Source organism: Rhinatrema bivittatum, chromosome 17, assembly GCF_901001135.1.
Source record: "Rhinatrema bivittatum chromosome 17, aRhiBiv1.1, whole genome shotgun sequence".
NCBI classification, from domain to species: Eukaryota; Metazoa; Chordata; class Amphibia; order Gymnophiona; family Rhinatrematidae; genus Rhinatrema; species Rhinatrema bivittatum.
Genome location: NC_042631.1, coordinates 42174095 through 42200171, shown reverse-complemented (window position 1 = coordinate 42200171; position 26077 = coordinate 42174095). Strand labels below are relative to the sequence as shown.

The following is a 26077-nucleotide window of genomic DNA, read 5'->3' as shown; positions in this document are numbered from 1 at the left end:
GGGACCCCTGGTTCAGGGTCTTAGGATTTGTTCTAGTATAAGTCACTCAACGGAACATTTTTCTATTGACTTCTACCACTGCATGCTCTACAAAACTTTTATCAAGCTAAATTACATTCAATTGTCAATGTCATTAAACTAGAAATAATTTTAAATATAAATCATCCAGCAAATGCAGCAAGCCATCATTCCTTAAGATTTGAAACTAGCAATAACTTCAAGTTTATAGAAAACAAGATTTCAAAAGCTCTATATTCTTGTAAATAAATAAATATATATGGAATCCATACAGACTCACTATGTACATTCTAATTCAGATATGAAACATAGCACTGAGTAAAGGTAGGGATGATTGCAAGAGGCCTGCTGAGCATGGGACCAAGGGGGCGGAGAATAGTGCTTCCTTGGGTGGAAGTGCTTCCTCTGCCCCGATCTTGGATATCTCCTAGAAGAAGAGGGTGGGTCTGGAGCAGGAGTGCTGCTGGAACATCACACACTGATCAAGTATGTGTCACCGCATCATTAACATGGTCTCCGAAGAGGTTCTCTCCAGTGCATGGCATATCAGTGAAACTACACACTCCTATCCCAACAGCAGAAATTTTTGATACTGCTTCAAAATATCATAGGTTGACCAGACCCCATCTATTTCACACACCAGAGCCTTGGTCACTAGAGACTGGAGGGAGTTTTGCTGCTTCTGAGGAAGCTGTTCTGCTACCTCCTGCACCTGCTTCAGAATGTCTCATATATACACTGGCTCATGAACAGCAGGTAGGCCACTGTGCAGACATTAAGCATTGTGCCCTCTCCCACGAGTATCCATGGTCCGAGGGCACCAAGGAGTGGGTCTTGGAGCACTTCGCCTTCTTGAGAGTGGATTTGACCACCGCAGATTGGTGTGGGTAGCTGGCACTTGTCAAATCTGGGATCCTTTTGGATGAGATAAACTGTGTCCAACTTCTTGTTTATAGAAGCCACTAAGAGGGAGTTCTCCCACATCCTAAACAGCAATTCCTGAAGAACCTCGTTCACTAGGATTGCCACAATCTCCTTAGGAGGCTCCATGTACTGGAGGATATCCAGTATTTTGTGTCTGGATTCTTCCTCTGTCTGTAAAGGGGATGGCTTCCACCATCAATGCACAAGGTCCCTTAGGCAGGCAGACTTCCTTTTGGTTGGGGGAGGTGAGGAATTGGAAGGGAGTCCTACCAATGCTCTAATGTTTGAATGATCATCAGAGTCCCTGAAACCCCAGGAATATGAGGATGCCAACCCAATGTGACCGACAGAGGAGGGATCTCTGGGCATTCTGTACCTGGCAAGCAGGTTGATGAATAGGGTGGCTGGCCAGTGGGGCATGGCCCAGAGAACCCCTGTTCCCTCATGGGGGCTTCCTCTCCCGTGGAGACTGGGATATCCATCGGGTCGGCCATCACTGCATCTGATGCCCCTCCGAGCCTTGGCAAGGTAATGGGCACAGACACAGATGCCGATATCAGTAAAGCACATGTAGGAAGTTGAGCAGTGGCTTGAGAGCCGCACTTGGGGCCACTGATGCTTCAACACAGACTCTGTAGCATCTTTATCACAGCCAGTTGCACACGTCTCTCTAATTCCTCCTCAAAGATCGAAGACACCTACCCCAACTGGAAAGCAGGCGTGACCGCATTTTCTTCAGAACCAAGAAGAGGATTGGTGGCTGACACCAGGGTGGTAGAGACTGTGGCAAACATCTGGGATTCTGAGGATGTGCTCTCCTCACCATGGGGTCACTTTGGGGGCTTTGACATGTGCCAGACCATCCTTTGCTTGGCACCACACATCTAGTTGAACGATATCGACGCTTCTTCTGCTTCCCTTAGTGATCAGCATAGGTGTTCCCTGTACCTTGGTCGAAGAAGAACCAAGGCCTTCTTCGACTGGGAAAAACCAGGCAATGGCATGTCTCTGGATTCCCTGCCAGCTACAGACACAGAGGGAACCAATAGCACCCCTCACACCCCATGCCGATGACCCCACATCTATCAGTGCAGCTCCATAGTACTTCAACGTCAATGCTTCTAACGACCCGAACAGATACCATCAAATCCAAGTAGGACCAGAGTCTTTTGGGGGTCATTTTTGCACACTTGTAGCAACCCTGGACATCATGTGGTGCCCCCAAGTAGAGGACACATTTATCACAGGGATCCATGATAGACATAGTCCTCTTCCATTGGGCACAACATGGCATCACAAAACAAAAGGAATGTAAAATTGATCTTGATGGCAGCAGATAGTCAATTGCAGGTGGGCACCAACAGCACCGCCCAGAAGGGAAGACTGTGAAAGGAAAAAGAAATGCTCAAAAAAACCTACCTAGGGAAACTGTCAGGAAGACCGTGGGACCAAGCGAACAGCAGAGAGAAAATACAAAAATAGAAAATGCAAAATTCCCACTGAAGTGAGACTCCAACTATGACAACACAGCTCCGTGGAAAAAGACTACAGGGACCCCCCACCCCACCCGTGGACATGTGGAATAATGCATGCAGTGGACATTCTAGGGTGTACTGATTGTTCATCTCAGTTTAATATTTTACTAGAGCTTGCTGTCAAGTGCCTTGCATGAATATCTTATTTGAACTGTAAGTTCAGAGTAATCTATTTTTTTGTTTTGTTTTATGTAGTGCCTCATGCTTTTTCAGTGCTGCTAAATTACAGGATGATGGTGCCCTACCCTGCTCAGTCTGGACACAGCCAAGGACACAGATGTTTTGAACTCCTCTGGGTTCTTCTGTGCCAAAGTGGTGATGAGGCTTGTAGCAGCAGTTACCACACCCTAGAAGAGCAAACAGGCATATAAATAGTGTTTCTAGTATCACTGTACATATTCACAGACAAGGATAATCAAAATTAACATTTTCCTTCCAATAAAGTATAATTCTATTGATTTTTTGTTTTCAGGAAAAAAGTTAAAGGAGTTTATAACTGGAACAGAAAAATCTGAGCAGCACACAATTGCCATTAAGTTTTTGTTTTTTTTCAGTCTAGACTACAGCTTTTGCAGTATACGCTGGAGATAGCAACAGGTATTCTCTGTGGACAGCAGGACAAATTAGTCGCACAAGTGGGCAATGTCATCCAACAGTGCTGTGATGGAAAACACTCATAGCTAAGAGTACAGAAAAAAAAGTTTCTAAGCATGCACAGGAGTTTCCACGCTATTGCCTAATTTATTTAAAAGCATTACCCAACCCTCCAAAGTTCAGGGCCGGGGAATACAATAAAAATAGTCTTAAAAACAAATGAAAAAAAATTATATCTGTGATACAAAATTACACTGATCGGAGCAAATGGCATATACAAATTGGCTGCGAGGAGAAAAAAATAACAGGAGAGGAAAAAAGGGTGGTAATATTGACATGATTCTGTGATAAGTTGGGTTAGAGTAGGACCATATACAGAAAATGAATGCTTGCATGTGGAGGCCAGTCGAGTGGCTCTTGGAGGAGGGACATCTAACAGGAACTGGCCTAAGGATTGGAGGGTCTGGACTGGTATCTCCTCAGTCTCTTACTAGCTAAATTTTCACTTAAGGGGAGAAAGTTGGGATTGTGCAGCTGATTTGTCCTGCTGTCCTTGGAGAACACATGTAACTTTGTTTTCTCTGTGAACAAGCAGGTAGAAAATCAGCAGCAAAAGTGGGGACTCAAGTTGAGGGTTGCTGTGATAAATTTTGGTAGCCATGAACCAGAGCAACCTTGTATAATTTAATGTGGAAGGAGGGAAGTGGAAGCTCTTATTTAAATACATTCTGTAAAGCTTACGAGAAACATGGTCCACGCAATAACGATTAGTGAACGTGCGCACTGAAGATCACATCGCTGCTTTACAAATACCTTGATTTGAAACTTGTATGCTGAAAAGCTACTAAAGTAGCCATTGCCCGGATAGCAAATGTTGCTTACCTGTAACAGGTGTTCACAGGACAGCAGGATGTTAGTCCTCACATATGGGTGACATCACAGGATGGAGCCCAATCATGGAAAACTTCTGTCAAAGTTTCCAGAACTTTGACTGGCCCCTACTGGGCATGCCCAGCATGGCACTAACCCTGCAGCCAGCAGGGGTCCCCCCTTCAGTCTTCTTTTTTCTGCGCAGCAGTAGCCTCACGGTAAAGGAGCTCTGAAGAGATTCCCGACAGGAATTTTCCTCACAGAATTATTAAAAGTTAAATTGCCCCACAGGGGTCTCTCCTCTAACTTCTCAGTCTGCGGTACTCCGGTAAGTTTTTACCCATTTTCCGATTACCGTCGAGTTTGGCCCTCGCGGCCTACTGGCCGTCAACCGTACCGCGGCTCGATTTTTTTCCATGGCGTCGAGGTTTCGTCAGTGCCCGCACTCTACCCGCACCATGTCTATCACAGACCCCCATAGAGTCTGCCTGGCAGACAAGCTGAGTAACGTCTTTCAAACGCATGAGTGGTCTCTCAACCCCTCTGTAGGAAACTCCATTTTTCAACAATGGGGATATCCTCAGATAGACCTCTTTGCGTCCCCACAAAACCACAAAGTGGAGAACTACTGCTCTCTCATTCGCAGCAAACTCTTTCAACCCAGAGACGCATTCTCCCTCTCATGGGCAACCGGTCTGCTCTACGCATTCCCTCCACTTCCTCTTCTCTCGAAGACTCTCGTGAAGTTACGTCAGGACAAGGGAACCATGATCCTGATAGCACCTCACTGGCCACGCCAAGTGTGGTTTCCAATACTTCAGGATCTCTCCATCTGCAGGCACATTCCCTTGGGAAAGGACCCGCTTCTGATCACTCAGAACGTCGGGAGCCTACGCCATCCCAATCTTCATGCCTTATCCCTGACGGCATAGATGTTGAAAGGTTAATCCAACTACTTAACCTTTCTGAACCAGTTTCCCGTGTCTTGATTGCTTCACGGAAGCCTTCCACGAGAAAAGCTTACTCTTACAAATGGAACAGGTTTAAGTCATAGTGCTCTTTTCAGTCCCTTGACCCCTTTTTACCTGTCCTGTTTTTAGACTCTCTCTGACACTTAGAGTCAGGTCTAAAAACTTCCATCAGAATGCATGTCAGTGCGGTAGCCGCCTTCCATAAAGGTGTCAGGGATGTCCCTATATCAGTACAACCCCTTGTGACACACTTTTTGAAAGGCTTGCTCCATATCAAGCCTCCACTACGTCCTCCAGCCCCTTCTTGGGACCTTAATCTTGTTCTGGGTCGGCTCATGAAACCACCATTTGAGCCTCTTCACTCTTGTAAACTTCGATATCTCACATGGAAAGTGATTTTCCTTTTGGCAATCAGTTCAGCTCGCAGAGTTAGTGTATTGCAGGCTCTAGTTACCTATCCACCTTACACTAAACTTCTGCAGGGCCGGGCGGTACTCTGCACTCACCCGAAATTCTTACCTAAGGTAGTTTCGGACTTTCATCTCAATCAATCCATCCTACTACCTACCTTTTTTCCCAGGCCCCATGCCAACCCAGGAGAACAGGCTCTGCATACTCTTGACTGTAAGCGGGCTCTAGCGTTTTACCTAGACCGTACAGCTGTTCACAGGGAAAGTGCTAAATTGTTAAGTCTCTTTCCACCCTAACAAGTTAGGGAAGCCTGTGGGTAAACAGACTCTCTCCTCCTGGTTGGCGGACGGCATATCTTTCTACCAGCAAGCGGGCATTCCATTCCAGGACCGTGCTAAAGCACACTCTGAGAGGGCCATGGTGACTTCAGTAGCATACCTACGATCGGTGCCGCTTCCTGACATTTGCAGGGCTATCTGGAGTTCTCTCCACACCTTTGCAGCCCACTATTGCTTGGACAAAGCCGGAAGACAAGATTCCATCTTCGGCCAATCTGTCCTTCGTAACCTCTTTACAACGTGACGTACCAACACCCTTCCGCCTGCCCGGTGGGGTTCAGGATGCCCTCTACCAAATTTCACCCCAGTTGTGCCTGTTGCACGCCTTTTGGGTACATTTGGTGCAAGTTTGGACATCCTCAGCTCGGTACTCACCCATATGTGAGGACTACCATCCTGCTTGTCCTGTGAGAAAGCAAATGTTGCTTACCTGTAACAGGTGTTCTCACAGGACAGCAGGATGTTAGTCCTCACGAAACCTGCCCGCCACCCCACGGTGTTGGGCTGGTAACGTTTTGTTATTTTATTTTTCGGCACTGCCTGTAGCTTTCAAATAAGACCGAAGGGGGACCTGTTGAATATGGAGGCAAAGAAGACACTTCAGGCAGCTTTCATCGCAGGCAGGTCAAAAGAGTGGAGCACACTTCGGCGCTCTCTTTTATTGTACATTCATACAAAGGCAGATGATGTGTCATTACATGATTGGCTACTTTCCCCATAGCAACAGACGAGTCCCTACACTATTGGCTTTGGCTCAGGGGGTGTGCACGGATCATCTCATTGGCTGCTGAAATCTATACCTCCTGACTTTGTCCTGCCTCTGACTAGGGAACACCCAGCCCTACTTTCAGGCTATCAGGAATAATTATAAGCCAGAGAAATACATGACAGTCAGGTATCCTTTCCTAGGCAGAGAGGCTTAAGCACAAGTGATGCTTTTATTCAGGCAAAGGTCAGGGAGAAGGGAAGTTAGTGTTTAAACCCTGATGAAATGGCTTGCTGGCAAGCGCATATTTCCCACAGGGACCCCTGCTGGTTGCAGGGTTAGTGCCATCCTGGGCATGCCCAGTAGGTGCCAAAGTCGTCGATCCCGGTCGGTCACCAGTCGATGCTGGCTCGAAGTTGATGGTGCCGGTTCTGACGACGTCGATGCAATGGACAGAGTCGGGGTTTGAGCACGGAAGAGAATTTTGATCTTCTCCATTCTGGCCTTGCGACTCTTTGGTGTCATTAGGGCACATTTGGTGCAGGTCAAGACATTGTGCTCACGTCCCAGACACATTACACAGACTTTATGGGGGTCTGTGATAGACATGGTGCGGGTACAGTCCGGGCACTGACAAAACCCCGACGCCATGGAAAAAAATCAAGCCGCAGTACGGTCGACGGCCAGTAGACGGTGAGGGCCAAACTCGACTGTAATAGACGGAAAATGGGTAAAAACTTACCGGAGTACCGCGGACTGAGAAAAGTTAGAGGAGAGACCCCTGTGGGGCAATTTAACTTAATAATTCCGTGAGGAAAATTCCTGTCAGGAATCTCTTCAGAGCTCCTTTACCGCGAGGCTACTGCTGCGCAGAAAAAAGAAGACTGAAGGAAGACCCCTGCTGGCTGCATGGTTAGTGCCATGCTGGGCATGCCCAGTAGGGGCCAGTCAAAGTTCTGGAAACTTTGACAGAAGTTTTACGTGATTGGGCTCCATCCTGTGATGTCACCCATATGTGAGGACTACCATCCTGCTTGTCCTGTGAGAACTGATATGCCTTTTATCCTATGAGGGAGATGAAAAATGGATTTGAGGCAGAAAAATATATTGATAAAGCCTTTTTGACTATGCTTGCTTGAAAACTGCTTGACCTTGTTTAAAAATGTTAAAAAGAAAAATTGAGGACATTTTCTGAAACGTTTTCTTTCCAAATAAAATACAATACAACCTTTCTGCAATCTAAAAAATAAAGCAACTGCTCTGCAGCTGATGAATGTGTTCTTGGGAAAGAAATAGGAACAATAGTTTGATTCAAATGAAAAATGGATACCACTTAATAAAAAATAAAAGTTCCTGCTTTATCTATGTGAAAAAAATGGGTACCACTTTTAGTAAAAAAAAAAAAAAAAGTTTGAATGTACTCTAAGGAATACTCTATTCTTTAAAATGTGTAAATATGGAAAATGTTGCTAAGATTTGAAGCTTACTTCTCTTCATGTTATTGCTACAAGAAACAAAAAAGTTTCCAAATGAGGTATTTTAATTCTGTGGTTGCTAATGGTTCAAACAGAGATTTCATTAACTAAGAAAACTACATTTAGATCCCATGGAGCTGGAGGTTCTTTAACAGAAGAACATGAATGGCACAGGCATTTGATAAACTTAAAAACGAAATGAGATACTGGTCTCGCTAGTGGTGATGGAATGCCACTACAGCACTTGGATTTACTCTGACAATTTGTTTTCAGTCCTGAGTAAAACAGATGTTCAATTTCTATCACTTTGCAATATCTTACATTTAAAGGAATCCTGGCCTTGAGAAGTACAAAGCAACATTTTTTTTCCATTTGCAATTATACAATTTTCTGGTAGAAGATTTTCTCACTGCCATAATTGTTGAATTTCCTTGGAAACTAGCATTGCTTGAATGACTTTGCTTTTAATATCCATGCCATGAGAAGCAAGACACTAATGATTAGGACAAAGAAGGTTCACATTATTTTGAGCCAATATATTTAGAAATATGCACAGGTGAAGCAGTGTTTCATATTTAATTTATTAAATTTCCTAATCCGCACATTCCATTTCAGTTCATGGCAGCTTACACTTCTACATATATAAGCATGGCTTTACAGAGATAAAACAAAATAGAAGATAAACAAGTCCTTGAAGCCAAGAAAACCGTGCTTGGCAAGACCAAAAGTGAGCAGAGTATCATGGTTTCCTTGTCTTTTAATATTAGAATGGTTCTCAAAATTAGGGGGACTTGAGGGAAGCATATAGGAACCTCTTTCCCCAAAATATTACAAAAGCATCCTGTGCTATTTAATTTTGGGTTGGTTCCTCTGAAGGAAGTTTGTAATTGGCTGGGGATGCAAAGTAGTCTATCTGCATAGCTCCCCATAAGTGGAAAACAATGAACTATGTTTTTATGGATACCATTCTTGTGGCTGAAGATGAGGGAGAGCTTTGGCTAGGATATCATCTTTTCCTGGTACATATATGGCATTCATGTTTATCTTTCTTAGAATAGCCCAAATCCATATTTTGAGAGCTTATTTGTGAGCTTCAGTGAACCAGTTTCTCCTTGTTTATATTTATTTATATAGATCTTTGCTACTTGATTATCTGTTTGAATTTGTAGATTTGTTTTATTCGGGGCTCAAACTAAAAGTCTTGATAATGGCTGCATTCTAAGATACTGATGTGTAGAATACATACTTTGTTGGTCCAAGCCCTTGAGTAGATATGGTGTTAAGATGGACTCCCCACTCCGGGAGAGAAGCATCTGTTAAGATTCTGATTGTGTGGTGGATGGAAAGGTTGACCACAAAGTAGATTGGAAGGGTTTGGCCACCATCTTAATGATTGGAGAACATGGAATTCTGTGATGTTGGTTGCAGGTGCTGGTTCCAATGGCTCTTTAAATGCCATTGTGCCTGCCTCATGTTCAACTATGCAAATTATCACTTGAACTGTAGCTACCATGTGACCAAGCATCCTCATGAAGATCTTGCATTCTTTTGGATGGGAGAAGTGATTTTCCTTTTTGATATTCAAATGAGTTAATGCTAATTGATGAGTGGGAATTGTTTTCAGATTTCCATATTCACTAAAACTCAGAATTTGTCATGTCTCAATTATTTGAGAAATATTGTGTTTTGATTCCTCCAAGGCAGTGTTTCTCACCCCAGTCCCTGTGGACATTTATTTATTTTTATTTAAATTATTTCTATACCGTTTTAGCAATTACATAATTGATCAAAGCGGTTTACATAGTCAATAAAAATAAAGTGTTCTGGATCAGATAAACATCTGTTTTGCTATCCAGGCAGCTAAACTTTCTCTCCAATCAGTCCTCTAGACAGATTCTGTAAGTTTGAAATTATTTATTGTACAGGTAAATTCTACTCACAAGTTTGCATTTCAAACACGAGCCCCTAGGCAAGAATCTTTGGTAAATGGAGACTAGGTAGGAGAAGGGAGTCTCTTGTGTTGCAGGAGTTGGTTTATGGTAGAGGTAAGAAGCATGAGGAATATGAGGCTGATTTAGTCCTTAGAAGAAGGCAATAAGAGAGAAGATAAAACCCAATCCGATTCAGGGGGTATTACAGAGCGCTGCTGGCTCAGAAGCAAGTGTGGAGCAAAATTGAACTCTCGTCGAGAGCTGCTAAAGGAAACACCTCCACAAGCTGGAAGTAGGGGACAGGGTCCAATGGCAGCGAGCCTGAGAACCATGTAACACAGGGGGAACATGAAGGGCAGTCCTTTGAACCTATAAGGCACCTAGGAAGACTTAAGTTAGATTGAAGGGGATTCAAGCTCTTCCGATGGTGAGAGAAAGTGGAGGGGGGAGAAAGCTTCTCTTAAAGGCAAAGGCTCACAGATTTTTATCATAGTTACAAATGGTGCTTCAGTATTAAGAATCCTTAGAAGGGAGGACTGCACTAAACATAGTTAAACTACGATATATATACAGATACAAACATGTACCCACTGCTGGGAACAGAACATAAAGATAAAAATAAAAATAAATAAAAATCAAATGGTTGCACATAAGAAATGCGCTAATTACTTTCCACCTTTGTTTAAACAAATTAAATAGTAAAAATAAAATAGTTAAAATAAAATAAGGATAAAGATAAAACAGAAGATAGTAAAAGTTAAAGAAAAATACAATTCATTTCAAAATCCTATGCTAGTTTAATTTGCATTTTTTATAAACTAAAAACCTAATACTCTTTACTTAACTCAAGTGAAGGAGGAAAAACAAATCTTATCTAACCTGTCAGGTTTTCAGGATATCTACAATGAATATGCCTGAGAAGGAAGCAGTGCATGCAAATCCATCTCATGCATATTCATTGTGAATATCCTGAAAACCTGACTGGCTAGGTGTGCCCTGAGGACAGGGTTGAGATGGATTGCTCTAAGGATCTGCTTCATATTATCCAAGTAAGGAAAGACTAGAATATTTGTCTAAGATGGTCAATTACAACTGCTTAAAACATTTGGTGGATTTTTATTTTGGTCTAGGAGCAGCTCCAAGAATACTTGATACTGAAACTGATCACTTTCCTAAGTAAACTTAGGTACTTTCTGTGCAAATGGGTATATGTATGTAGGTATTCTTTAAATTCAGAACTGTGAGCTGATGATCTACTTCGAAAAGTGTCAAGATAGTAGATACAGAATTCATCTTGAACCCCCTTCTTCATAATTTTGTTTAAATTCCTGAGATCCAATATGGGTCAAAGACCTTGCATCTTTCAGAATGAGGAAGTAAAAAAAACCTTTTCCATGGGGTGGAGTCAAGATGGCGACTTGAGCGGCCGCACTGCATTCACTGCTCTGACGTTTTTCCACTAGATTTGTTCTCTAATTGATTTAATATGCCCCCGAAGCATAAAGGTAGCGTGAGGGTATACCCCTCAACCTCGATTCTACCTCCAGGACAGAAAACTCTCTCGCAGTGCGTTGCCAAACCTGCGATATTGGATTTGAGTGATCCGGCTGCCGGGACACAGAGAGGAGAATGTGACCCGACCTCTGAAGAAGTCTCACTCAGTCCGTTGGACTAACGTCTACCTCTGGCTGCACGAGAGACCTTGACGCCGTGCCTGGGCAGGAGTTCCAAAGTGGGAGCTCAAGCTCTTCAGGAAGAGGGGTCTGTGTCTATGGAGGAGATTGTGCAAACCTCCCTGAAGAACGGAGAGAACCCCCCCCAGAGTGTTAGAGATGGATAGCAGTAAAGACCAGATGCCGAGAGGAGGTGAGAGGTCTGGGTCTGAACCATTTCTACTCCCGATATTATCTCAGAAACCAGAGGTAGTAACTTTAGACTCTTTATGGAATTTAACATCAGCCATGGCAAAATCTTTTGCAGAAAGGTTTCTAGCATTACGCCAGGAAACATTGGCAGTGGGAGCGTCCTTTTTTTTTTTTTTTTTTTAAGGTTCCCCTACAAATGTGTCAAAGTATAATTCATTCTTTCCCCAACTCCCTTTTGCCTGTTATAGTTTTCCCTGCTTTAGCCTTAACACGTCTTTGATACATTTCTCTCCCTAACTACTTCTCTCTTCTTTGGCCTTTCACATCCATCTTTTTCCTTTCCATCCTTCTGACCCCTGTTGTATCTGATTTATATGATCGCTACTGCTTGTTTTTCATATCTTTCCCCAACCTGCTGTTTGCTTGTTATATTTGTCCCTGTTATAACCCTAACTCTTCCCCCCCCAGTTGAAATTATGTTGATTGTAAAGCTCTGTTACGCTGCATTATTTGTTCTCTGGAAACCGATGTGATGTCCCTGACGAATGTCGGTCTAAAAATGTTAAATAAAGAGAGACAATTATGTTTTCTTTCAGCCTGAGCAGTAAGTTTTGTCGAGTCTAAAAACGTTTTTCTGCAAGTTAGCAATAATTAATGAAGTCCATTATATGAAAGAAGCAGAGGTTTAGTAGTGGCCTGTTTGTGTTTGGTAATTTTTGTTTCCTGTATGAATATCCTTAAATTTGCATGTACCCCCCCCCCAGTTAGTAGGGGTCTAATGGGTAGTTAAATAGAGAAGAAGATATTTCAAGGAAATTTTATTATCCTTTACTTTGTTACTTTAATATTTCTAATTTGTCATACCATGTTTCATTGCAAAGTGGATGCTTTGTAAGTTATTGAAAATTAATAAAGATAAAATTAAAAAACCCAAAAAAACCTTTTCCATTTCTTACCTAAAACTGCTTCTATAGCTCAAGAAATAGAAAGATTTTTTATTTGATTTAGAAGTTGATTTTCTGACAAGAACATATGGATTTTGACGGAACAGAAAAAGTGGAAGAGATGGGTAGGATTGGAAATTTAGCAGATATCCATTACTGATTATCTTTAAAACCCAATGGTCAGTAGTGTGTAATACCACTGATGTTGGAAGTATTGCCTTCCTGTCATGGCCATGCTGACCGATTTTGTTATATCCCCGAGGCAGAAGGGAGCAGGGGTCAGGAGCAGGAGCAGGCAGGACTAGCCACCTGCCTGATCAGCCACCTTCCCTTTGGGTTGGCCTTCCGGTGCTGGTGGCTGGCAGGTCTTCTGGAAGATGGTGCATTAGTTCAGAAACAGGGTACTCACAAGAACAAGGAGTGCACCAGCAAGCTAGGGAGGACAAGGAATCAACAGACAGGACAAAACTGCAACAGGGAGGAGGGCAAAGGTAAGCTAGACCACCAACAGACCTAGACATGACACAGGGAGACAAAAGAAAATACAGAAAGGCCACTGGGAGGCCCAGACAGAACAGCTAGGAAACAGACAAGGGAGGTCACAGGAAAGCCTAGACAGGACAGTACAAGATAGGCCCAAACAAGGTAAAGACAAGAAAACTAGGACAGACGAGACAAAGGCAGGACAGACAAACTAGAAGGGTCAAAACAGAGTAGACCTAGGCACAGAACAAGGGCAAGGATATACAGGCGAGAGTTCAAGAACAATGCAAAGTTACACAGATAAAAATACAAACAAGAGGCCAAAGGCAGAGAGGAGATTCCACCCCAAGATGAGGAGTATCCTGTGGGGGAGGTTCTTATAAGTCTGGCCTTGCTGCGTCACGCATCCTTCAAGGTGGCAGCTAGAGTGGGTCCGTGCGTGGACTAGTGAGGGCTTCTGCTGGGGGAGGGAGGGGGAGCTGTCTAGCAACCAGATTTGTTACACTTCCCCTACTGCAAGTTTGTGATGTAACTGGGTCAGCTTGATTAATCAAAAACTCTGGTTAGATTTTTGGGATATATTTTGAGGTTGTCTTTGCAGAGCCCTCTTGGATTCAAGGTCTGGCTTGCTGTTGATATGCAGGCTTCTGTAGCTGGTTACAGAATGACTTGCTTACAAGAATAAGGATGGAATTTTCAAGAATATAGCCCCTGTATGGATAGTCAGAATTTGTGTGGCATAGCCTGCTGATATTGATGTTAGACTGCAAAGCTGTACAGTGCTCCTTTATAACCTCCCTTTATGCCAACTACTCAAAAACCTCAATCTCACCTACTTTATTTATGCTGACGACGTGCAGATCATTATCCCCATCAAGGATCCCATCTCCGACACCTTAACCTACTGGAACAGCTGCCTCCACGCCATTCATATCCTTCTCATGAGCCTCAGCCTGGTTCTCAATACTTCCAAAACTGAGCTTCTGCTCATCTCCCCCAACGATAACAACCTACCACCCGGCACCACAAACATACCATCAGTAAATCAAGTGAGAGACCTTGGAGCCACCCTAGACTCCAGAATGAACCTCAAAAAATTCATTAACACCACCACAAAGGAGGGCTTTTATAAACTTCAGGTCCTAAAACAACTAAGACCACTCCTCCACTTCCATGACTACAGATCTGTCCTTCAAGCCATAATATTCTCAAAAATTGATAACTGCAACGCTCTCCTGCTTGGTCTCCCGGCCTCCTCCACTAAACCTCTTCAGATGCTGCAAAACGCAGCAGCCAGGATCCTTACTAACACGCGCAGGATGGACCACATCACACCGATACTAAAAATACTTCATTGGCTACCCATACACTCCAGAATACTCTTCAAGACTCTGACCATCATTCACAAAGCCATATATCATCAATCCTCTCTGCAACTAACCATACCCTTCAAACTACACTCCTCTTCAAGACCTACCAGATCTGCATACAGAAGCTCCCTACAAGTTCCTCCCAGCAGCTCCACTAAATATAACTCCATCGAAAAACAAGCGCTTTCCACCGCGGGACCACATCACTGGAACTCTCTCCCACCAGACATACGCCAGGAACATTATCATCTCACATTCAGAAAAAAAACTGAAAACTTGGCTCTTCGCCCAAGCTTATCGCTGAAGAAACCCATGGTACCCGCAAGGACCTCCACCCCCCGGTTGATGTCCTCTCCCAGCTGCATTAAGTATCCGCTATTCTAGAACCGCTCTTGTATATTAACATTGCAATTGAATCTCCATTATGTAAATATGTATTTAAGTTTAACAGTGAAGCAACCGCTCCTTGCTGATCGACTCTTCTATACGTTTAGAATAGAAATTGTTAATCTTTCCTTTTCTTATAACAGCCATGTTCGATCTCCCTGTTTTATGTAACGTTGTCGCTTTCTATGTTAACTGGTTTCCCCCTTGTTTATTGTAAACCGGTACGATAAGACCTAGTCTTGAGCATCGGTATATTAAAAGAACTTAAATAAATAAATAACCTCTACTGCTTCTTTACCAAATAAATTATCTCCATTACAAGAGGAATCTGCCAACTTTTTGGGCTTAAGACCAAAGGCCTTTAAAGCCATGCTAATCTTCTTGTAGAAGTGCCGTAGCAAATTTTTAGAAGCTGTATCACAGGAATCATAAATCGACCTAGTCATATGTTTGCTTCTTGATTGAAGGAGGCTGATGAATGCACCAATCTTACTTTAGTCCAATTCCTCTGACTGATACCAGTTTTAAATTTTAGAAGGTATTATAGAAGTATTGTACCATCTGCAATTCATTTACTAGTATCTTAGTTTGCAGCATAGCTGACTGAAAAAATCTTACTGATAAAGTCCAAGATGGCATTCTAGAAAAGCTGGATTCGATAAATGAGAAAAGACGTGAATATGGAGAATCTGATACAAAATCATTTTCAGAGATAGATCTCTAAATGAGTCTTGCCTTGATGAAGCACTACCAGGGAATATCTGCCCCTTCTGAAACCACAGAATACAATTGAATACATTTGATAAATGTTTCCAAAATAGGTTCTTAAGGAAATTTTGTCAAATAAATCGCTGTTTCAGCACAGATGTTAACAGGGTAGATAGCACTGATTAGGTTTTCTCAGCACCGAAAAGTAACTGTGCATTAGAATCTTTCTGCATTGAAAGTCTTCTGGCACCGTGATCATGTCTTTTCTGCATGGTGAGAGGGGGACCTGCCTCTTGCCCTTCGAAGAGAATTTCTGGGATAAAGAATCCTCTTTATCTGATGGAGAAAACATTTTAATTTCATGTCCCTGAACACAATGGCTCACAGGGACATCTTGCCACATGGCCCACATTGTGAGGAATCGTGACTAGGACCCAGACAATGCAAACAAAGATCATGAAGGTCTTGACTACCCATTTCCCAGTATTTAGAACACAATTTAAAAGGTATCCTTAACCGCTTTAGATTTCAATCACAATACGCAAGACAACTTGGGAGAGTCAATAAGAAATAAGGGTTTATTTTTTGGTTTTTTTTACACCTAAACATAAAGAAAAAGCAAATGTTGCTTACCTGATGAAACAGGTGTTCTCACAGGACAGCAGGATGTTAGTCCTCACAAATGGGTGACATCGAGGATGGAGCCCAACCACGGAAAAACTTGTCAAAGTTTCTGGAACTTTGACTGGCCCCTACTGGGCATGCCCAGCACGGCACCAACCCTGCAGCCAGCAGGGGTCCCCCTTCAGTCTTGTTTGAAAGCTACAGGCAGTGCCTAAAAACGAAATAAGAAACAAACCCAACACCGCGGGGCGGCGGGCGGGTTTCGTGAGGACTAACATCCTGCTGTCCTATGAGAACACCTGTTACATCAGGTAAGCAACATTTGCTTTCTCACAGGACAAGTAGGATGGTTGTCCTCACAAATGGGTGAGTACAGAGCTGAGGATGTCCGAACAAGCACCAAATGTACCCAACGGCGTGCAACAGGCACAACAACTGGGGTGGAATTTGGTAGAGGGCATCCGCACCCCACCGGGTAGGCAGAAGGGTGTTGGTATGTCATGTTGGAAAAAGGTTGCGCAAGACAGATTGGCCGAAGATGGAATCCTGTCTTCCGGCTTTGTCCAAGCAGTAGTGGGCTGCAAATGTATGGAGAGAACACCAGGTAGCAGCCCTGCAGATGTCAGGAAGCGGCACCGATCGAAGGTGTGCTACTGAAGTCACCATGGCCCTCGCAGAGTGTGCTTTAACACGGTCTTGAAAAGGAATGCCAGCTTGCTGATAGCAAAAAGCGATGCAGTCCGCCAACCAGGAGGAAAGAGCCTGCTTACCCACAGGTTGCCCTAACTTGTTGGGATGGAAAGAGACGAATAACTGAGTGCTCTTCCTGTGGGCAACTGTACGGTCTAGATAGAATGCTAGAGCCCGCTTTCAGTCGAGGGTGTGCAGTGTCTGTTCCCCGGTGTTGGAGTGGGGCCTGGGAAAGAAAATAGGTAGTATGATGGATTGATTAATATGAAACTCTGAAACTACCTTAGGTAAGAATTTTGGGTGAGTGCGGAGTACCGCCCGGTCCTGCAGGAGTTTAGTATAAGGCGGATAGGTAACTTGGGCCTGCAACTCACTAACCCTGCGAGCTGATGTGGTAGCCAAAAGGAAAATCACTTTCCATGTGAGATATTTAAGGTCACAGGAGTGAAGAGGTTCAAAAGGTGGTTTCATAAGGCGACCAAGAACCAGATTAAGGTCCCAAGATGGGGCCGGAGGACATAAAGGTGGCTTCAAATGGAGCAAGCCTTTAAGAAAGCATGTTACAAGGGCTTGTACTGAAATAGGGACACCCCCAATACCTTTATGGAAGGTGGCTACCGCACTGACATGCATTCTAATAGAAGAGGTCTTTAGACCTAATTCTGATAAATGCCAAAGATAGTCCAAAAATTTAGAAATTGGACAGGAAAGGGGATTAAGGGACTGAGAAGTGCACCATGATGTGTACCTTTTCCATTTATAAGAATAAGATTTTCTTGTGGAAGGTTTTCGCGAAGCGATCAGGACACGAGAAACTGAATCCGAAAGGTTGAGTGGTTGAAGGACTAACCTTTCAACATCCATGCCGTCAGAGACCAGGCTTGGAGGTTGGGATGGAGGAGGCATCAGTCGTTCTGAGTGATCAGATGCGGGTCCTTTCCCAGGGGAACGTGTCTGCGGATGTAGAGATCCTGGAGTATAGGAAACCACACTTGGCGTGGCCAGTGTGGTGCTATCAGGATCATGGCTCCCTTATCCTGACGTAGCTTCACGAGAGTCTTCGACAGAAGAGGAAGTGGAGGGAATGCATAAAGCAGACCAGTTGTCCATGTGAGGGAGAATGCATCCCTGGGCCGAGAGTGCTGACTCCGAATGAGAGAGCAGTAATTGTCCACTTTGTGGTTCAGAGGGGACGCAAAGAGGTCTATGTGGGGATAACCCCATTTCTGGAAAAGAGAGGTCGCTACCAAGGGACTGAGTGACCACTCGTGTGGTTGGAAGACACGGCTCAGCCGGTCTGCCAAGACATTGTCCACCCCCGGCAAGTAGGTGGCCCTGAGGTACATCGAACTGGAGAGGGCTTCTGCCCAAATCTGCACAGTTTCCTGACAGAGAAGGAAGGAGCCTGTGCCTCCCTGCTTGTTGATGTACCACATGGCCACCTGGTTGTCCGTCGGAATCAAGATTATGTGATTTGATAGGCAATCTTGAAAAGCCCTGAGAGCGTATCGGATTGCTCGAAGCTCCAGGAAATTTATCTGGTGTTTGGCTTCCTCTAGAGACCAGAATCCTTGGGTTTGTAAACTGTTTACATGGGCTCTCCAGCAGACGTTGGAAGCATCGGTGGTGAGAATTGTTTGAGCATCTGGTGGATGAAAGGGTAAGCCTTGTAGGAGGTTTGATTGATTTTTCCACCAGGCAAGGGACAGACGGAGTGCATCGGTGATGCGAACAATGGTCGACAGAGGCTGAGTGGCTTGGATCCATTGTGATTTCAGAGTCCATTGCATGACTCATGGCCAGACGGGCCATTGGAGTCACAAACTGAGGAGGCCATGTGTCCTAGCAGAATGAGAAATTGGCAAGCTGTTGCTGTGCGTTGAGACTGCAACTGGCATGCTAGGGACACAAGGGTTTGGACACGTTGATGAGGAAGGAAGGCTTTTTCCAGTAAGGTGTCCAAGTCTGCTCCAATGAAGGATAAGGTTTGAGATGGGACTAAGTAGGATTTCTCGTAGTTGACAAGAAACCCTAGAGAAATTAGAGTTTGAATTGTCAGGGTCAGGGAAGACTGCGCGATTTGCTGGGTTGGGGCCCTGATTAACCAATCGTCCAAGTAGGGGTAGACCATGGACACCTTCCTTCCTGAGGAACGCTGCAACCACTACGAGACATTTGGTGAAAACTTGTGGTGCGGATGCTAGACCAAATGGGAGCACTCGGTATTGATAGTGGTTTTAGCCTACTAGAAAACGGAGGTATTTGCGATGAGCCTGAGTTATCGCAATGTGGGTATAAGCGTCTTTCAGGTCTAGAGAGCAGAGCCAGTCCCCTCTTTGCAGCAGAGGGAGAAGCGAGCCCAGGGTTACCATCTTGAACTTCTCTCTGTGAAGGTACTTGTTGAGGGCCTGTAGGTCTAGGATTGGTCGAAGTCCTCCTGACTTTTTTGGGATCAGAAAGTACGTGGAACAGAACCCTAGTCCTTGTTGTAAGAGAGGAACGGGTTCTATAGCGTTTGACTGGAGGAGAAGGGAAACTTCCTGCTCTAGAAGAACAGAGTGGTCGGTAAGTCTCCAGACTTGCAGAGGTGGAGAGTCCGAAGGAAGAGTTAGGAAGTTTAGATGGTAACCCTGTGCAATTATCGCTAGCACCCATTGATCTGTGGTGATGTGATGCCATTTTTCTGTAAAATGGCTTAATCAACCTCCTACTGGTATGCTTGGTAGAGGGATTAGGCATCTGCTCTCTAAGTGAAAGTCAAACCCCAACGCAAGTCCTGGTTGCGGAGCTGCTGTGGGCTTTTGCTTTCGAGGTTGGCGAGGCTGAGGTTTTTGATACGGCGTCGTTGACCTAGACTTGTACTTCCGTGGACGGAAGAATGACTTTTTAGGTTCCTTCTTAAATGGTTGTTTAGAAGGAAAGTCAGAAGGAATCGATGAGAGCTGTTTAAGGGTCTCATGATGATCCTTTAATTTATTTATTTATTTATTTATTTATTGTTTTTGTTATACCGAGTTTCATGATAGGCATCACATCAACCCGGTTTACAAATAACAAGGAGTGTAAAGCATAACGTAACGTAAAAAACAATATTTTCAATAAGAACCTTGAACTTTAATTCAGCAACTATTTGTTGAATTTGCTCACCAAACAAATTATCCCCTAAACAGGGCAGGTCAGAGAGCCTGTCCTGAACCTTGGGCGAAGGTCAGAGGACTTAAGCCAAGCCAAGCCCAGCGTCTTGCTGAGATGGCCGTAGCAGACAGTCTAGTGGAAGAATCGAAGATGTCATAAGATGTTCTTATCTCATGCTTCCCTGCTTCAAATCCCTTAGTTACGAGGGTTTGAAGGTGTTGTTGGAATTGTTCTGGTAAGGTATCTGAAAATTCTTGTATCTGCTTGAAAATGACCCTGTTGTATTGGGTCATGTACAGCTGATAAGAAGCTATCCTGGAAATGAGCATGGCCCCTTGATATACTCTTCTGCCTATACTATCTAGGAACTTGTTTTCCTTAGTAGGAGGTATGGATGAGTATGGCTTCATTCTTTTAGCTTTCTTTTGAGCTGACTACCACAACAGAGTGGTGGTCTAGCTGAGGTTTTTGAAAGCCAGGTGCTGACTGTACCAGGTAAGTAGAGTCAGCTTTTTTGTTTACTGGAGCAACAGATCCAGGAGTTTCCCAATTCTTTTTTTTAGAGGGTCCAGAAAAACCTGATGAATTGGAATGGAAGTGATGACTTTGGGGGCATCCGGAAATTGGAGTAATTCCATCATTTGGTGCCTGTCATCTTGCTCCGATTGAAGCTGAAAAGGGACCAATTCCGACATTTCCTTCACAAAATTGATGAAAGAGAGGTCCTCAGGGGGAGAATGCTTTCTGCTTTCAGCAGGAGAGGGTGAAGGTAAATCACCGGTGTCTGTGGAAGTATCATCACCCCAGGTGTCATAAGGATCAGGTTGCTGACCTGTATGACCACGAGGGGGTTGGATACCCGAAGGTCCCGGTTGAGGCTCCGAGAAACCCGAAGGAATCACCGGGGGCATCGAAAATACCTTCGGTGGCATCGGTGCCGGCATGGAAGGCATCGGTGGAGCCGATGTGCGCATCGCCCCGGAGGAATGAATCGGTGGTGAGGGACGACACGGCATCGATGGAACCACTCCCAAAGGAGGAATTCGGCACAGTGTTTCTCCACCAGATGAAACTGCCATCGGGGAGCGCACCGGTGCTGTCGGTGACCCAGGTATCACCGGTGGAAGGGCAGTCATGAGCGCTTCCATCCGGGCGAGCAGCAGTGCCAGCGCTGCTGGAATCGGGTCGGTGACCGGTTCTACTCTCGGTGCCGGAGTCGGTGCCCAAGGAATCTGGAACCGTTGCATCCCCTTGTCGATGGCCTCCTGGACCAGCCGGTCCAGTTCTTCCCGGAGACCTGGGGTAACGAGACCCGGCTCCGCGGAAGAGGGAGGCTGAGGGACCACCGTCACAGGTGGAATCGCGGCTCCCAAACCCCGATGGGGTGAGGGTTTCCTAGGTGTCTCAGAAACAGAAGTGGACGGTGCCACTTCTGATCGAGACTTCTTCGGTGGAGACTCGGACGGTACCGAGGTCGATGACTTCGATTCCTCGACGGTCCGAGACTTGTGATGCCGATGGCGATGCTTCACCCTCCTATCCCCTCGATCCTCGGGGGAAGGGATGGGAGTCGATGGCCGTGGAGACGTCAATGGCAGACGGTCACCGGGAGGTTCCCGACGATGGTGTGACTTTGACGGTGCCGGTTCAGAGGACGTTTATGCGATGGACGGCATCGAAGTGTGAGCATGGAAAAGGAGTCCCATCTTCTCCATCCTGGCTTTGCGACCTTTTGGTGTCATAAGTGCACATTTGGTGCAAGTCAGGACATCATGCTCACTCCCTAAGCATAATACACGGACTCTGTGAGGGTCTGTGATAGACATGGTGCGTGTACAGTCTGGGTACCGACGGAACCCCGACGCCATGGCCACTGACCAAAACTTTAGCCACGGGACGGTCAACGGCCAGCAGGCCACAAGGACCAAAGTCGACTGTAATAGATGGAAAAAACCGCAAAAACTTACCGGGCACCGCAGGCTAAATTTAAATAGAGGGACGGACCCCTGTGGGGCGAATTTTACTTCAAAGAAGTCCGTGAAGAAATTCCTGTCAGGAATGTGGTAAGAGCTCCTTCACTGCGTGGCTACTGCTGCGCGGAAAAAAGAAGACTGAAGGGGGACCCCTACTGGCTGCAGGGATGGTGTCGTGCTGGGCATGCCCAGTAGGGGCCAGTCAAAGTTCCAGAAACTTTGACAGAAGTTTTTCCGTGGTTGGGCTCCATCCTCGATGTCACCCATTTGTGAGGACAACCATCCTGCTTGTCCTGTGAGAAAAACTGACCTTAAAAAATCCAAAAGATGAAAATTTTGAAAGTTAAAATTTAAATCTTTGGCGACAGTAGTAAAGAGAGCAATCTTGAGCACACACACAAAGTTTCAGGAGACATGTTCGGCGATAAAAACATGGGAACTCCTGCATATGATCAGAGAAGTTTTTACTCTTTTGCGAGTACACTTTTTTCTGTCACAGCACTGTCAGATGATGTCACCCACTTTTGCTTGCCCATAGAGAATTTAAGTTCCATACAAGATGTAATCACACTGTTTATAAAATTTATAGCCCAATGATCCACAGACCTCAGCAGATTACAATGTATATCCACAATGATAAAAACATAATACCAATGCATTCCAAAAAATACAGCATTTCCAAAATAAGAAAGAGGTTATATAAACTAATTGATGTTAGCCTTTCCTCAACCAGATATATCGCTCATTTCAACTGTGGCATCTCTGGGCACAGTATTCTTTATTTCCTCTATTTTCTCATTTATAAACAACCCACCTTCATGGACATCATGCCCAAGTAACTTCAGAAATCTTTACTGGCTGTGGGAACTGAAGGGACAAATGTCCTGTGAAAGTCCTCCAGTCTCACTTTAGAAATGGCTTCAGTTTTCCCCTCCTTTCCTGAGATTCAGCTGTGTCACCACCATGGCATACCTGACCCCAATATGGCCTTGACACAGTAGATTTTAATCAGAAAAAAACTGCAGGACTATATAGTCTGAGCGTTCCACATTTTACCATGCTATAAACAAATAGCTCAAATGCAAGGTACAAGAAAGTTTTATTTGGCCCAACCCTATAAACAGTTCAGAGATAGACTTCTTTATCGGGAGGCAATCCTAACTGGTTGAGCCACATAATACTTCATCATGAGGAAATAGCTTTCTCAGAAATATAAAATAGTACCAAGTGCTGGTCATTGAGGAGGTGAACTACTCGGGATGTCCATTCTCCCATGGGAACAAGGTCAGGGGATGTTCTGTACAGACGCAGCAAGCATAGAGCGGCACTCTGTTTCACACTATCCATGGTGTCCCTATAGGAGATAAAGAAAAGGTCCCCCCCACCCGCAACACTACAGTCAGACAGTATAAATTCTAGAATGTATCAGGAGGCAGGCAATAAAGTCTCTTTTGTCAACGTGCTCACTTACTGATCAGGCGGCCAAATCAGATTTTTATATTCCAATTAGTAATGGAATAAAAGCAAATGTCTAAGAGAATGCAAAATAAGTCTTGCCATTAACAAAAAGGGTAATTTTCAAAAGCCTCCGTTGGGTTAAACTCTGCACATAAGTCCACTTTGAAAATTACTGTGTTGTGCCAGTACACATCTAAATATATGTGCAAGAAGTTGCACCTGCCCCAACTCCACACCAACAAACCTGCAGTGAAAAAAGTCACATGTAATAAAGATGTATGTATACTTTTCCTCATAACTTGATGTGGATGCTAAGGGCCCTATAACAATCATGACTTGTGATGGAGAGTGGTGAAGAAGCCATGAAATACCTTTTGGTTACTCACGGACTCTCTTGTTATCCTAAGTTTATTTTTTTGATCATAAATAGCTTTGTAATTACTTAAGTATTCTATAGCATTTATGTTTAACTTTTGTGCAATGCTTTTGCCAGACAGATGCCACAGAAGAGAATATTGAGAAGAAATGCTGTATAAGCTAGAAAAGTTACTAGGCCACAGTGTATGTTTAGAATATACCAAGGCTGTGCTGACACTTCAGCTTAGCTGCAAGCTCATCTGCCTCTTGGATAGTTTAAATTAGCCAGTCAGAAATGTTGACAATTGAGTAATCCAGCTATTGGTTTAAGGGCTGGAGATGTGAAGTGAAAACCCTTTATAATGCCTTATCAGTAAAATCATCTGAGAGCTCTGCTCTGATGTTTTGTGGGGCACTTTTTCACTCTGTCCATACCTTATTTGTAGACTTTAATAAAAAGATTTTTCTCCTCAGCTGTTGGCTCCAAGCATGTCTTGAACCACAACAAACCTCCCACCAAGACTTTGAAAAGCCAGTTTACATGCATAAATCCGTTTGCTAATTACCCCTAAAACAGAATAGTTAATACAGTACTACAAAGTGCATACGTTTGTAAATGACACTTACAAAACCAAAGTGTTTATAATCTATAGCTAAAAATGGGGCAAGATTTTTCCTAATGTAAATGTGCCAACTAGGCAATACTGCTAATCCAAGGAAAAAAATGCCCTAGTAAATTCACTTATAGGTAAAACAAAAAGACTAATATACCTCCATCATTCCAACATTAGTAGTCAGTTGAAAAAAAAATTTTTCTTTCATTTAAATGACCTCATACTGGGCATCATCGAGAATGCTAGATAGCATAAGTAGTTCCTCTGCCAATATTTTAATCATTGGTCATAAAATGCAATTTTTTATGTGTTTCTTCCACCGGAGGGGTCGCACATGCGCCATTTTTAAAGGACTCCCAACCAATGCGGGCCAACATTGGTTGGGAGACCTTTAAAAATGGCGCATGTGCAGCCCTTCCGGTGGAAGAAACATTACCGGATGGCCGATGAATTGTCACTGAAGCATCAACACGTTAGTACTACTGGTTTTTGTACCTTGCTAATAAAAAATATTGTTATAATCTTTAATAACTGTTCTTACAGATATATGTGGCCCCATGATGAAGGTTTCAGCCGAAACACGGACCTTGTCGGGCAGTTTTGGAAAAAGCCTCTGAACGCGCTGGGTCTTAAGTGTTTCTCCGATGAAGCTAAGTAGCTTTAATTCTAAATAACCAGGAATTTTGATGAAAATTTAAGAAGAATATTCGATTATTGATAATCACAAATTTTGAAAGCATGCCCCACTAAGCATAAAAAATTGCATTTTATGACCAATGATTAAAATATTGGTAGAGGAAACTACTTCTGCTACTATCTAGCATTCCCGATGATGCCCAGTATGAGGTCATTTAAATGAAAAAAAAACATTTTCTTCAACTGAATACTAACTTTGGAATGATGGAGGTATATTAGTCTTTTTGTTTTACCTATAAGTATTATGACAATTTCCTCACCGCAAATTTAAGACGGATACTGTAGGCTGTACTAGTAAATTCACTACCATAATCAAGGACTGGTGGTGATGGGGAATGAAGAGAAGGAAAGAGCTGCTTCCCTTTACAGAGTCTTAAGCACTTCATCATCCTTTTATTTCCTTCATGCTTTCCAGCTAGATTTCAAAGCACATTACAGTAGGCTAATTCATCATTTATGGAGTTGCAGTCTTAACGGAAAGTAAAATAAGTTATAAAATTTAAGATATATAGATTTTATCTATATCTCTATCTCCTGGTGTAAATTAATAGGGGTTACGACTTACAGGGGATAGCCAATTTTTTACATTTATAATATGATAGAGGTTTGTATTTTCAGGCTTACAGAAGTAACAGACAATCCAATGTATCAGAGATGTAGTAGTAACAGTTAAAGGTTCACAGGGTGATGGCTAAAGGAAAATTGGTTCTTACCTAATTTTCTTTCCTGGAATACCACAAATCAGTCCAGTCAAATGGGTTTTGCATCCCTACCAGCAAATGGAGGCAAAGAATAAAAACCTTTCAGGCACAGCTATTTAACAGAGTGTCACCTGCAGTCCCTGAGTACCCAAGCCAAGATGACTACTTGCCCAAACTCCAAGGATTACTCCTCCCAAAGCAAGCTGAGGAATAAGTTGGAACCCCCAACAAAAATGAACTTTCAAATAGGGCAATGAAAAACTTCCAAACTCAAAATAGCTTAAAACTATGTACAATCT

The 26077-nt window shown here is 43.7% G+C and overlaps 1 protein-coding gene across 1 annotated transcript in view; it reads right to left on the bottom strand.

Moving 5' to 3' along the window:
- The window catches only part of AP2A2 (adaptor related protein complex 2 subunit alpha 2), a 373009-nt gene that overhangs the window by 173650 nt on the left and 173282 nt on the right, over nt 1-26077 (bottom strand). Inside the window, 2 exon segments of the mRNA XM_029582982.1 lie at nt 2723-2824; nt 23177-23306. Of these exon segments, the coding sequence (XP_029438842.1) occupies nt 2723-2824; nt 23177-23306 (232 nt within the window).